This window comes from Lichenostomus cassidix, chromosome 3 (assembly GCF_008360975.1).
Source record: "Lichenostomus cassidix isolate B80296 chromosome 3, HeHo_3.0, whole genome shotgun sequence".
NCBI lineage: Eukaryota > Metazoa > Chordata > Aves > Passeriformes > Meliphagidae > Lichenostomus > Lichenostomus cassidix.
Window position 1 is genome coordinate 49,239,539 of NC_139483.1, and position 15,013 is coordinate 49,254,551.

The 15,013-nt window shown below is 43.2% G+C and overlaps 1 protein-coding gene across 9 annotated transcripts in view; it reads right to left on the minus strand.

The window, feature by feature from the left end:
• Positions 1 to 1,679: 1,679 nt before the first annotated feature.
• The window catches only part of NHSL1 (NHS like 1), a 178,124-nt gene continuing 164,790 nt past the window's right edge, over positions 1,680 to 15,013 (minus strand). For 6 of the 9 annotated variants that reach the window (XM_085055681.1, XM_085055683.1, XM_085055688.1 and 3 more), the window contains 3 exons: positions 9,009 to 12,422; positions 8,337 to 8,466; positions 1,680 to 4,838 (listed from right to left, as the gene is read on the minus strand). In XM_085055681.1, coding sequence (XP_084911807.1) covers positions 4,115 to 4,838; positions 8,337 to 8,466; positions 9,009 to 12,422 — 4,268 coding nt within the window. In that variant the 3' untranslated portion in view covers positions 1,680 to 4,114. The other 3 variants (XM_085055684.1, XM_085055682.1, XM_085055690.1) reach the window with 2 other exon arrangements.

Here is a 15,013-nt window from a genome sequence, read left to right on the forward strand (position 1 = left end):
GAAACTTCTTTATATTCTACAATCTGCATTAGCCTGCCCACCCCACACCTTATTCTGTGCATGCACTGTACTTCTGAGTAATCTCCTTGCTTCACCTCTTCTGCCAGTGCCTTCTTTCAGGCTGAGCCTTACGCATGAACCAGCATCCAGTCCCAGTTTCTCAAAATCCTGTCTTCATCAAATCCACTTCTTTCCCAATTCTCTTAACTGACACCCAATAGCCTTCCAAACCTCCTCTCACCAAGCTATTGCTCCCTGCGTAACCTCCATAATTTCAATTAAGGTAATAAGTTCTCCTTTCCAGCACACAAACAGTAGTGAAGGCTTGCAAATGCCCCAGAGCCTTGTGAATGTATTAACAGAGTAACTGGAGGGCTCTAATTCACAGGGGGATTGGGGCTGCCTGCATCTGACAGCAGTAAGAATGAACTTTGAGCATAAATGAATGAATCATGAAATGAGTTAATACCAGGCAGAATTTAGAAAAAGACTGAAGTTGAAAACTATTCCCAATAAAAGGAAAATCAGAAATTAATCCCACATCTAGCTTCAAGAAATAATCTTGTTTTAGAGGCAAACTGTAAATCAATTGTAAACTCCAGAAAAGCCCTGTAACAGTATGATGGATTAAGCATCAGGATGACAAGCCTGCATTTTCTCTTCAGCACAGCCAAGAGAATTGTGTGTCCTCCTTTCCTTCTGCTCTGCATGTCTTTAGCAGAGGTTTGCTAAACTAAATCTACAATTGTAGACCAGTAATACCACAACTGCAAAATCTCCCTATGGAAGAACCTTATTGTTTAACATTCTTCTTACTGTCTAAAGTAACTTTGAATTTGTGAGCATGACAAAATAATTACCAGTTCTGCTTGCAGTGAGATGACAGTGTGATACCTCTGAAAGAAAGTCACAACAGCTACCTAAGTAAATAGTATGAGCACCATTAACCACATTTCAGCACACTTAAGTATTCCACTACATCTTCTACTGTGTAAAACGTCATGCAGCAACATCAGTAGGGCTACATAAACACTGCCTTCTGCACACCAGCCAAAGCCTGAGCTTCAACCCAAACTCACCTTACACCAGTTGGGGGTTTTAGAGGAACATCAAGGCTACCTGTGGCCAGAGAGGAAACTCAGCCTGTGCTACACTTCAGTTAAATCTCATCTACCTGCAGTGACAAGATGGTGTGCATTTAAGCCAGACTTTTCCAGAGAGCTCCCCACGCAGCCTATAAAACCAACTGGCAGCATCAGCTGGCCATCACCAGGGAACAAGCTGGCTATGCTCCCTCCTACAGGCACTGGATGCAAAATGCTGCAAAAGGCTGCAGAAGTTGCAGGCACCAGAACTGTAATTTTCCCCAGTGCAACTATCTTCTACTTAATAACTTTCCCATTTGTAAACAACAAAACAAAGCCTGAGTATTTTTTATTATATGTTATTATACGTTGTCAGGATGGTGGCGTGAGGACTGGCTAGCATTTAGCATGGCTTTCCAAGGGACAGTACCTGCTGTGAAAAGGACATGTCCTTTCATGTTTTACATGATCAGCTGCGGGAGACAGACCAAAGCAACATTCACAAGATGTTTAGTGCAAAGCATTCTGCCACTGCTGTCTCTTTGTAACAGAATGTAGTTCACATCAGTATTGATAATATCTGAAACAATCAACTTTACCCAATTAGATTTTATTTTCATTTTAAAAATCCAATGGTTCTTTAAATATAGTTAACATATAAAAATGGTAGAAAGTTTGCCATGCACCACTTAATTCCACCCTTGTTCACTGAGTCCAGCTAGATTCAACCTGTCCATTTCACTTCTGACTCTGCTTATAATCTGGTTCTCCAAGGATTTTAGTTTTCTGGGACAGGTTGCAAGTAGGAGAGAAGTAGTAGAAACACTCACACGACATTGGAAAAAAGCTTACGGTTATTTCAATTTTTTTAGTCTCAAAAGTGAGATGCCAAAATGGGATGGATATGTAAGTACACTTTAGTTGTCTCTAAAGTGAATTAGTAAATTTTGCAATGAAAACTGGAGATTAGTCGCTGGATGCATGGATTATGGCATTCAGTGGGTTGCCATACACTGTGGGACACATCTTTTGAAGATTTTAATCGACTCAAAAGACAATATGGCAACTGGCAGGCTTTTTCTTTATTGAAGCAAAGTCACAGCATTTTCAGCACTATTCCCCTCTTGGGAAGGGAAGAGTTAAACGAAGGCCCCTGAATTTACATAACTAACAAGTAAAGGATTGAAGAAAGAGATTACAAGCATATTTCTCTAAAATAAATAATCTACAAAGAGTGCTTTTTCTTCTTAAAAGCAATCTAAAAATGTAAAAATTCTACAGTAAGGAGATCAAAAGATATTTTAACAACTTTCAATATTTACAAACAATACAAAAACTGCGCATGCCATCAAATGATGCAAAATTCTTATTAAAAATTAAAAGCTTCATTCCTACCAAGAACCAAAAACTTCAGCCAGTATTTCAGTTTTAATTAATGGTCTTCTTTACAATTGGAAAACCGTTAAATGTTTTTATTACCTGTAAAATATACAATAAAAATGAACCTCACTAAATTATTAAGGTTAAAAAAGAAGAGAAATACTGCAGGCAAATCAAAAAGGAAGGTAACTGTAACTTATTCTTTGGTAACCAAAAGTTAGCAAGTATCTGCATTTCAAGTGATGAAAAGTAATAGTCTCCCCATTTTGACAAATGGAAGACAGACTTCTGCCAAAACACAACTCCCAAATTTCAGTTTTGAAAGACGGGCTCCACCTACAGCTTTGTAGTGCAAGTCATATTTCTCTTTCTAATTCAGAAACACAACTGTCCTGGTTCCGGCCAGGACAGCGTTAATTTTTTGCAGTAGACAGGAGGTGGTGAGGCCAGGACACAGAGGTTACTCTACACCACCTCACAACACTGCTGGGGACAAGGAGGTGGGGCAGCAGGTCACACACTCTTGGGCTCTGTGTGGTGAGCAGTCACCTGTGAACCATTCACCTCCTTCATGTGCACTCTAAGTATTGTTGCTGTTAACTGTCTATTTTCTTATTTCATTGTTGTTTCCAGTAGGATTTTTTATCAGCCCCCAACCTGAATCTTTTGTGCCTCCAATTCTCCTCTCCAGCCACCTACAGAGGTAACAGGAGAGGGGAGTGAGCTAGCAGTACATGGTTTGGAGTGTTTCAGTGAGAACACTAAGCTGGGGAATGCCGTTCCTAAACCATGACAGCAACCATTCCAAATTCCAGCAGTACACTGCTTCATTCATTTCCCACTTTCCTGTTGTCTGCTTGCCTCCTCTGCATACATCCAGTTGTTCTCGTTCTCTAAGGGAATACTCCAGTCAAGGAAGCAAATCGCTCGTAAATGAGTATTTCACCAAGCATACCTGTGGGGCTGCACAGCAGCCAGTAGAGTGTTATAAATTCAGCTCCCTTTTCCATGTTAACTACATAGTTCATTTTCCCTCAGGAAACAATTAAAAGTACAGTACCCTGGACCAATCCATTACCTGGTGAGCTCATTGCTCGAACAGAACACACTTCATTGAACACTGGGCCACAAGAAGCCATGTAACCCCAGCACCAACCCTATTCCTTCTCCCAGAGGTGAATGCATCCCATTGTGCCTCTCTGCTTAACAAATGCACTACGCTGCATCACTACAATGCTTTTGAACCAAATGTCCAGCTTGTACCACAGGAGCCTTCCTATTTCAGGCTTATCCCTAAATTTTGCTTGCACAATTGCAGTCTCAAGAAAAAGAAAAACTTCACACCCCTACAGACTCTGAGAAAACTTCCCCACCCCACCCCACCTCACCCCACAAGAGGACTTCTAAGGCTTTACACAAAAAATTCAACTGTTAACTTTCTTTAAGCCACAGACCACTCATTCAAAGCAAGCGCTCCCCACCCCAACCCAACCATGCAGAACTATCATCACTTCAGCATTTAAACATACACATGCAGTTCGTGGAATAAATGCTCAGCAAAGTAACCTTGTCCTGGTCTGGGCTTTCTTCTGGAAACTAGTCCCTGTGATTTTCTAGACTAATATCCAAAGCCTTTTGCACACTGCCTTTTAACTTTCTTCAGCTGAAGAGTTTAGATACTTCCTTGAAGTACCTGGTTGAGTCATTAAGTCTACATGGGCTGGATCCAAAGTCTCCTTGCAGCCTGCCTCCTCAGCATATGGGAAGTCATTCATGTCCATTTCATCACTGTTAAACATATCAAGCTGCCTCTCCTGCTGCTCTTCCAAAGTCCTCCGGACCCTGCCCTCTGCCTGTTCCACCACTTCCCCATCTCCTTCACTAATGACAGTCATGGGGCTGCTCTGGATGCGGTTGCGGACGTTGTACTTGCTGCTGGCAGCAGACGGGGGTGTCCGTGACCGGCCGTACCTCGTGCCAGAGAAGGACATGCTCCTGGGCATCAGGCCCTCGCTCTTGGCCCACTCTTCCTGGGCCCTTTTGCTCTTGCTGGGTGAGCAGCTGGCAGGGCTGTCAGAAAGGTCGGGGGAGGCATCTGTCTTTGTCCGGTGGAACCGCGGGTCCGTGTTCTTCAGCATCTCTGCCGCGGACATACGGGAACTGGTGTCACAGCGGCTCCCTTTCTTCAGCAGCAGGGCTTTGAAGTTGTCATTGCTGGTGCTGCTCTTGCGAACGCTCCTCTGAATAGATCCGGCTTGTTTGAGGGTAGCTAAATTTGGGGAAGCACCGGTGGGAGTTACGGGGGGCGACGGAGAATGGTTGCGGGTACGGTCGTCTTCCGAATCTTTACGGCCAAGGACCTTCCTTTTGGATCTGAGTTTGAAACACAACAACAAAAAAAAGGGATGACACAAAAAATGAAACTTTTTACCTCCCCTAATTAAACTCACTTTAGAGGGATGACAGTGAATTAAGCTAAAGCAGAGAGAGGGAAAAGGGAGAAGTGATCTAAATCTAAAGCATGGATAAGAACACCACCAGAACTGTACAGGCATCAATGCAGGTATTGGAGGTATATGCTAAGTACATTACTCTTTTTCTGCAAATCTGGAACAACAAAACTACTAAAACTGGCAATACTGATGTTCAAAACACTTCAGCAAATTTAGTGAATCAGGTTTTCTGGAGTCAGTATTCAACTGCTCTAATGCACTACAAAGGTTTATACTCCATGCTGTTTCTCCGTTAATTTGGGGACTTGATTCAAAATGTGTCATCCAGAGTGTATTAGGTTGCTTTGTTTCATTTTACTATTTAATTTTACTCTCTCTGGAGAATTAGAAGCATAGTTTAGTGCACTTTCCTTTAGAAAAAAGGTCACAGCAATGCACTACTGTGGAAGACAGAGAAAAGGGAGCCACACGTAACAATTATGGATTAAATTATTTTTAAAAACCCCCTCCCTAATCCAAATATTAATTAGTGAAAATACTTTTCCAGCTCCTCTCAAGATGCACAGACAAAATTCACAGTTATGTTGGTGCTCTGTCATTGCAACTTTCAACTAAATGAAGGAGAGACCAACTTCCTGACAAGAAAGTTATCTTTCCAAATGAAAGAGTGTTTTTCTATTTAAATGTAAGGTGCAGAGATAACAAAAAAAAGAAAAAAATTAAGAAACAACTATGGAACTGGGAATAAGTGGAAACTGGACTTTTATTGCCTCATTTTCACATTACTAGAAATCTAAACGTACAACATGCCTGGTATCTGTAGCACAGCTGCTTTGTTTCTTTGCTGACTCAGCAAGAATTAATTAAAAAAAAAAATGTATAAGGCCTAATTTTGAATATGGCATTTTGGCAGAAGTTTAAAACAAGTCAGCAGACTTCTTAGGAATAAAATATTATCACGCTATAAAACTCTATATTAATTTTGATCAAGCATGTGTTCAGTCCAGACCATTCCCTTTGTAAAACAGATTTCTACTTAATGTGATCTTTAGCTTTACTTTCTTAAAAGCCTGGAGATTTTGCCAAGGCAAGCTCAACTATTTTCATGCATTATAGCCTATTAATAATTTAAAAAAACCCTGCAAACAAAGTAGCAGGAACCATCAGCTGAGTAGGTGGCAGCAACAGACATTGCCATAGGCTATGCCAAGACTTTGGAGCAATCTTGTCTCTCCTAAGCGGTGAAGCTCATGTGTAGCTCACTTGTGATATCCCCACAGGCAGCTGCACCAGCTGTTATTTTCAGCAGCTGCTGCTGCCTCCACCTGTCTTTCTGGAATAAGAATGTAATACCAATGTCCATTCAGCCCGAGAATGAATGGACACCAGAAGTCAGCAAAGGGGTAAAATGATGACTTCAGGAGCGGCCAATGTGCTGCCCTTGTCCAGATTTAACTGTGTGTTTGTGCTGCAGGCAGCAGATGATTTTGGTGCTTGGATGCTCTGCGAGTCTGTATGTGAACATGTGTGTGCATCTGTTACAGCGAAAAGATTTTCCTTCACTAAGGCTTTGGCTGCCTATGGATATCTTTAAACACTGCAATACTGGGGTCGTACTGCTTACAAACACCAAAATAAATTTAAAAAAATATTCAATTGCAAAGATCTGCAGGGAAAGACTTTGTTATCCTAGCTTGGAGTGCTGCAATAAGACTGTGAATGCAGTGCAGAGCAGCCAGTTTGCTGTCAGCACCTAGCCAGCTTTTCTCAGTATGTATGAATTATGGAAGAAACTTGAAATTAAGAACCAAATTTCGTTTTGGTGGCTTTTCAGACATAAATAGGGTATATGTTCAAACAAAACTAAAAACTTAAAACTTAGGACTGTTCTTCCTTTCCTTAATGCACATACCACTAAATTTCTTGTCTTGCTGCAAAGCATATATTCAAGAATGCCAATCACTGAAATAATACCTCATAGAAACAGTGGGGGGAAAACTGAAACTTTTTTTATTAATTAAAAACCAAGGACGACATTGGTTCAAGTCCAAAGCCAGCAAAAGCAAGGTCTTAATAAAAAATGCATCAAGCAGTTCTAAGTATGTTACATCCAGTTCCATTGTCCATTTCCCCACAAACTCATGAATTACAGGTATGTGCATATACACAGAGATCCACTCTCTATCCGCATACATAATGGAGAATGGCTACTGCCCAGAACATTTCATTCTAAAACCAGATTTGCCACAGTTCTAGCAAGCACCATGCAACATGAATGCTACAGACCATTTTCAGAATGGCTCCTACAGGCCAAGTCCTAAGAGGTAACAGTAAATTATAAAAAGTCAGTGTCATATATATGTATATATATATACACACATATGGATATAAGTATGTAATTTTTGTGATGTCTAGAATGGAATTGTTTCAAATATGAAAAAAAAAATAGCATTTGCATCCAAAGTGCTGCAGCCTCCCAGCTCCCAGCCGCTCTATTCCCATGCCCATTCCCGAGGCAGCCCTCGGGCCCAGATGTGCAGGCTGACGGAACACCTGGATAATCCCCCATTCCATTCCCGGCAGGGAGGAGCAGCCTCTCTGCGGCTTGCAGTGCGCGGCGCAGCCACACGATGGCGCTGTCGCCCCGCGCAGCCCGGCCCGGCCGCTCCAAGGGGACACACATTCCCTGCTCTGCCTTGGGCGTTCCTGTCCTAGGGGCTTCCGTGGGCTTTTTTCCTTTTGAGCGCCTAACGTGAACGGCACGAAAATTTAGCTGCCATTCAGGATGATTTTGTTTTCAAGGGAAATGAATAATGTCGTTAATATTAGAGGCAGTACTGCACATTTCATTCATGAACCAGTTTGACACGAAACACCCGACCTCAGGCTGGATTATGGCAAACTATAATCCAGCGTTTGCCATATGTTTTTCCATATGACTGACATGTTGTGTTACTTGCCAGTTTCAGCCACGCTTGCCATGAAGCATTAGCGTTGAGCCTCTGTCCCAAACTGCACCATATAAGCAGCGAAGAGAGTAAAAAGAGATGGAGAAGAACAAGAATGAAAACAAAAAGATACACAGAAAAAGCAACAGTAGAGTTAATATGGCAGATTGAGAACAGTACAATAAATACTAGACATAACTTGATATTTTAAAGGGCAAGGTATTTATAATATAATCTACATCCATTTAATCTGGGTGGTGTTAGCTCAGAATGGATTAAGTACATTTGTAAGACAATAAAACGCAAGTTCTTTTCCTCATCTTTTTCACATATAGCCTTAGTAGAAAGTTAATAAATATGCTTTCTGTTAAAGCAATGACTGTTGGAATTGGGTGTTTAAGTGAAACGTTAAATTTATTTTTGAGAAACCTACTGGACCTGACAGTACAGGAAGGTAGTTTCTGCAGTACCTGTGAATGGCTGCAAAAAGATCCTCAGTAGTCCTTGGTCTCGCTGGTGTTGCCACTCCGTCCGTCTCTTCCCCATAACTACTGCTTGGCAGGAATGAACTGTTGGCTGTGTCTGACTCAAACACCTCCACTGTGCAAAGAGAATGAACAAAACAGTCTGTCGAGTGAACCCCATGGGCACATAATCCTGAAACCAGCCCTTGCTGCCTCTCAGGAGAAGAATCCGACGGACTGAGCGAGTGCAGCACTGTCATTACTGTGATTTCAGATCAACACTCGCTTAGGGAACTGCAGCACATGAAGTGCCTGTGCTTGCTCACACACAACAGGCAGAGAACAGTAACAAAAGAAAATGTGTATGGTTTCCACTAAAATGCAAAAACAAAATTAACAAATTAATCATGTTTTCACAGCATGCTTTAATACTTGCACAGTTAAATAAAGCATCATTTTCTTTCCGTGTCTGCAACAATGAGAAGTCAGAAAGGCATTGTGAGAAATCTCATGAAGTATTAATCAGATCCCTGTAACTTTTTTTTAGTTGTAACAATCACCAGAGATTTTGCCCTCTACAGAATCCCACCTCAATGCTAGGATGGCTATTCTCACTTCCCAGCTTCTTTAAAATAGCTACTGCTGCATCTGAATTAGAGTCAGAGAAAAGAGACTCACCACTTTCGTTCTCTTGAGACAGGTGCCCGTCGGTGTTACTGCCACTGTCTTGGCTGCTGCCTGAACTGCTTCCTTCATCAAAAGCAGACTGCTCCTCCTGCCTGGGCTCTTCTTGAACTGGTGATGCAGCAGGCTGTACCACAAAGGCATTCGCTCCCACTGTCTCAGAGAAGGTGAATCCAGCAGCTCCTCCCTCAGGAACCAGGCTGCCAGAGTCCATCTCGCTAGAACCGAGTCCATCTGTAACACAATTTCTCGCCTCCTCACAGTGTGCAAGCACAGCGTCTCTCTTAGTTGGGCTTCTGGCAGTATCACTCCCTTCAGTTGCTTTCTCCACTGTAAGGTCTAACTGTGGAGGTGGTACAAGAAGGAACAGTTTGGGTTTCTTTGAAATAGGAGGTGGTTTCTTGCTCGGCAATACAACCTGAGTCTTGTCAGGAGATGTTGGTGATCCCTGAAGGGACATGCCAGAAGGGAAGTCTTCACTCTGCACTGAGGACTCAGGTGTGTCGTCAGTGGCTGACCCCAGACCATCAGCTTCAGAAGACTTTCGTAGACCTACTGCACTCACAGGCTTTTGATCACTGTCAAGTACAGTAGTGTTATCAGAAAGAAAGAGAGGAGAACCCCGAGACAGTGTCTGAACTGCATTTTTAAATGAAGTGCCTTGAGTTTTCATTTCCTCATCACTGAAGCTGCTACTGAGTTTTAGTGAGAGAGATGGCTTTAGCACAGACTGTGACACTGAATTTGCAGTACCCTTTTCCTGAGAGGTGGTTTCAGAAGCAGATTCAGTTGATGGCTCCCCTTCTGTTGATTTTTTCACAGACCTCAACTGCACCATTTGCAGTGCTTTGGTGGTTACTAATGGCATTACAGGTCTGGATGCATCTTGCTTGCTGAGTGGCTGTTTCACTGGACTGTAGCAAGATTCCTCCTGGCTGCGTTTCTTAAAAGAATACTGTGGGTGTATTGTTGCACCTTTTGTTAGTTTGGGATCAAGTGGTGGTGCTGGTGGTGGAACAGCTAAGGGGCAAGAAGGAGGAGGAGGAACAGAGGAAGAGAATGAACTGATGGAGGCTTCTTGTGGAAACAATGGGACAGTCTGAGCAAAGGAAGAACTTACATTGGCTTCTGGTGGAGGAGGGGGGAATGTGGGAGAGGCTGATAATGGTGACAGATCCATGACCTCTGCTGGAGGTGGAGGAGGGGGAGGAGAGAGTTCAGGGCAATGTGGAGGTGTTGGAAGTGGAGGTGGTGGAGGAGGTGCACCAGAATCTGGAGGAGGGCTCAGGGCAGGGTCCAGTTTCTTCACACTCACACTCCCTTCAGTAGATGTATTTGAAGAAAGAGAAGTGGATGACGAAGACATGGAGACTGAAGACAGAAGAGAGGACTTCCTTTCAGGCACTTTAGGCTTCAGCTTGGATTTCCCGTTTCCTGATGATGCAGATTTTACAAGTACAGGCACTGGAGTAAGCGCAGTGGGTGTATTGGACTGGCTGGAGTACCCACTCGATGGCGATGTGACTCGGTGGGACTTCTCCGGAGAAGAGCTCTTTGGTTTGGCCAGTCCACTGGGCACTTGTGGCACAGAAGCCCTTGAGCCATCACTGAAGTGGCTGATGCTGTAATCGCTGAGAGCAGATGATGTACTGGCAGAATGGGTCACTGGAGATTTCAGCTGGTCGTCTGCCACTGCGGCATAGTCACTGTAGTAACCCCACTGGTCAGCGTACTCTGACTTTATGCTGCTTGTTTCACTCTGGGAGGGAGTGACCGTGCAGATGGAGTAAAGGTTTGGAGCAGTGGTGGACATCATGCTGCTGCTCGCACTGACTGAGCTTTGGCTGCGGGAGCGCAACACCCAGGGGTCCTCATAATCACTGCAGGGGCTCTGGGATGGGGAGCTGCCATTTTTGCACTTGAGATTGAGCTGCAGAGAATGCTGGAGGGTGGCAATGAGGGTTTCATCAAGCACCTGTCCATTGGATTGGGCTTTTTTCTTAGGCATCCTTCTGAGTGAGTCTGTTCTGGATGGTGGCAAAGGTGGCTTCTTTGCCTTTTTCAGCGAGATGTTTCTTGCAAGGGATTTGTCACCTTGGCCTGACTGGTCATCCTGATGTTTCTTCTCTTTTCCTTCGAAGACATTTATCACACTGTCTCTGGGGTTCTCAAAACCGTTAGTACTGTTGCATGGAATGTCTGACTTCAGCACAGAGTCCATATGCATGGAGCCATAATAGCCATCTTGCTCCACAGAATACAGGGAAGCAGAATCGTCCCTGACCGATGTTCTCTCCAGGCTGCTGCTGCTCAGGTTGCTACCGGGCGTGGCACAGCCTGGAGTGGTACAAACTGCCTTACGTGAAGGGGTATCGCTGTTTTCTGAAGACTTGTACACCCAATGCTCCGTGCTGCTCATTGCTGCCTGTGCTCGCTCCCCAGAATAGCTGGATTCACTCCGACCATCGCTGTCCTGGGAAGGGTTTGCTAAAGCAGCAGTGCTCCTACAGCTGTAGCTCATGCTCTGAGACCCAGCCTCTGCATTCCCAGGAGTGCTAAGAGAGACAGCAGAGTCACCAAGGGAAAGCATCATGACTGTACTAGATGGGATGGTATCTGAAGTCTGTGAGTGACGTGTGGAGCTACTCTCACTCCAGTTACCACTTGAAGAATGGTGATCTTCTTTCCCACTTATTGCACTGCTGGCAGCAGGATTGTCTCTTGGATTTGGGTAGGCAGTGGAGCTGGTAATTTTACTATCCAGTGATCCAGCACTCTGGGCAGCATGAATAAGGATAACTTCTGAGGAGGATGACAGTGTTGCATTGGGTATGATGCTGGTTGAGTAGGTGGCATGAGGAGAGACCACACATGCTGGGCTTGAGGATTTCTCACCCTCACAGCTTCTCACCTCTTGGGACTTTGGCCTCGACAGGGTCCCCATCGTGGGATTACTCCTCAGATGCACAACACTATCATCCACTTGCAATTTACTTATCTGGTGGGGTAAAGTGCCAGCAATGTCTTCTGTCTGCCTAGACATCATGCTCTGTGTCTCATCTAGGGACTGCAGAGACACTCTCGCACCAACACGAGGCAAGCTGTGAAAACCCATGTCGTTATTTTGGCGAGAAGCAAATATAACTGCAGCAGAATCGCTCATCACCGACATGTTTCCAGATGAGCTGGAGAACTGAGACATCTGGGCCGCAATGCCTTGTCCTTTCTGTGCTCGTATTCTTCTCATTGATGGGGGCACAACTTTAACTTCCTCTGTCTGGCAGCTGGTGTCCTTGGTTTCGGAGCGCTGCATGGCGGAGCGATAGCTGTCTAGTCTCCCTAGCGTGGAACAGTGATCTGGGACATACATCGAATGCCCTCGGAAATCACTTTGGCCCGTACCAACTGCTGGAGTCAAAATAAAAGAATTATTTCTTGAAGCGCAAGTTCACATTTATCTTCTCACTCATTAAAAAAAAAAACGAAACAAACCAGGAAACTGCTCGACCCCCATGTTCCTGCAGGTTATGCCTTCTGAAGAAAAATCTGCAACAATGGATTTTGCAGAGGCATCGTCTGTTTTCTGCATTTCTCTTCCCTTTTTCCTTATTACCAGAAACCTTCTGCTTACAGAATTGTCTGTGTTCCTGCCGCACATTCGACACATGAAATCCTCTGTTTATTACATGGTAATAATTTCCATAGTAATCAGTTGTGTCAGAAACCAAATAGTACTGTTTGACTTCCAGTAGGCAACGCAGCAGGAACAGACAAAAGCCTGAGAAATGTGGAGTGTGTTCCCATGCTAATGCCTTGTGCAATAAAGAAAAGGGGAAGGAAATCTGGAGACTAATATGAATAAAAAGATCTGCTTTTTACAAGCATTACACTTAAAAAAAAAAAAATTCAGGAGACACAGATAGCTCTCCAAGTCCTGCAGTTTGTCTGAAAGAATGCTAACACATGGAAACATACGTTGTTTTACCACAAGTAATATCTATGCTATAACAGCATTTATATAAACATTATCTAACACTGAAAACCATTAGATAATGTTTCTCTATACAACCACTTTCTATTTAACATAAAGGAAAACTCTAAGAACTGAGGAAAAGAAACAGCTGGTATTGATGGTTGTCTCATCCTCAGCACCATCAGGAAATAAAAAAATAACCACTTTTTCTAAAAGAAGAAATAATCATATATATATGATTATTTCCCCCCCCAACTTTGAAGACAATGGAAAACCAGTTTTAGTTCAAAATATAGTTATCACTGGGTCAGCAGAAAGGATTCGAGAGTTTAAATTTTCAATTTTATTGGTAGCTGCCTTTTAAAATCACAAAAGGGAGGACTGCTTTAAAATTAGTCTGTGTGAGGCTGTTGCTTTTGAATTCAGTTGCACTGCTGAATAAATAGCAAGAGAGAGGCAGGCGTGCTGCTGGAGATGCTGGTAAGGATGCTACACATATGTCACTGTGGGGGAAAACTGGTTATTTCAAGTCTCTGCCTTAGCAAGTCTCAGGAGCCATGAAATAGCATGCCTGAATGTTCTCCTTTCATATTTACTATATGAAACTGCATCAGGAGGATAGGTATTCTGATCATGCAGCTTTAAACACCACTTAAAGGACATTTAATCATCCTGATTCTTGGCAGGCAAAAAAGGCATTTAGGGTAAGGAAAAAAGGGCTCTGAAAAGGCTACAGTTAAAGCAGCACATACAAAAAAGATTGTTTACTTCTTTTCCTCAGGCATGTAAGTAGTCTTTTAGCAGCTTGAAGCCTAGTTAGTTTGCTTTGTGTAGATTCTCTCTCTCTCTCATAAAAATGCAGCCTCTTTCTGCTTCTGGTGGAGGTTTGCTGCAAAGCTACATACTCAGATGCTGGCAAATGTCTTGGATAATCTAATACGAGATACTGTCAGAACAGATGGACTACTGCAGCCAACCAAGAAAGGGATTTGCATATTCCATATACAGTTATTAAGAACTGTACAGTAAGAAAAATTATCTTCCTTTCCAGGTATATTTTTTTTTCTGTGGAATCAGTGTAGCCCTTTGGTTAAGACAGAGAAAAACATCAAAGTAGACATTATGAATATTTCTGGAACCATGACATCACTGATGTTAAGTGTTGGTCAATTAAAAATATCCGGTAATTAAAATTTGCATGCTAAGATATATAAACAACTGAAGAGATACAGTATTTTTCTTCTTCTGCCACTGTGAAATACACACACACACACAAATACACACACGCAGATGATACAAAAGGATGGTGCTGGTGGAGAATGAAGCTGTCAGTGTGACAGCAAGTATCTAATACTGTCACATACTGACCTGTGGCTGAGAGCACTTCATTTCAGTACGTGGTATGTCTGTATTCTATTCACAGAGGAAGCTAAATGCACCCCCTTTCACAAGTAGTGTACCACAGATGACTGTTTCATGTCTGTTCAAAATGTTACTGCTAGAGAATGCAAATGGCAAAGTGGACCAATGCTGGACTTGCTAACCTCACCTTTTCCTCCTTCCAAAAAAGGAGTTTTAGAATGAATTTAATGGGACATATTGTTCATGGTAAATGCACAGTTATGTCTGAAACAGAAAATCAATGGCGCTGTATCTATGTGACTAAATAAAAGAGGCCAGTGACGGCTTTACCAAAACACCTGGCACAGCAGCTCCTGCCCAACCCCTTGGCACACACACCCCAGCAAAGCCTGGGCGCTGCTAGTTGCCCCAGCCAGGGCAGTGCCAGAGCAGCAGCATCAACAAACAACCACAGGATGCTGTGAGAAACAGTGCTTACCCTGAGTTTGATCCCAGAATAGATGCCATTTAAGGTCCAGCCTAACATGCTTTGGGAACCTGCATAAATTGACTCAATAGCAGTAAATATTTACAACCTCGATATTGCAAGGAAGCCTGTCAGGGGAAGTATTTGCACTGGTGCGAGGCCTCTTCTGGGGAGAGTGATTCAGAGCCCAAATAAACA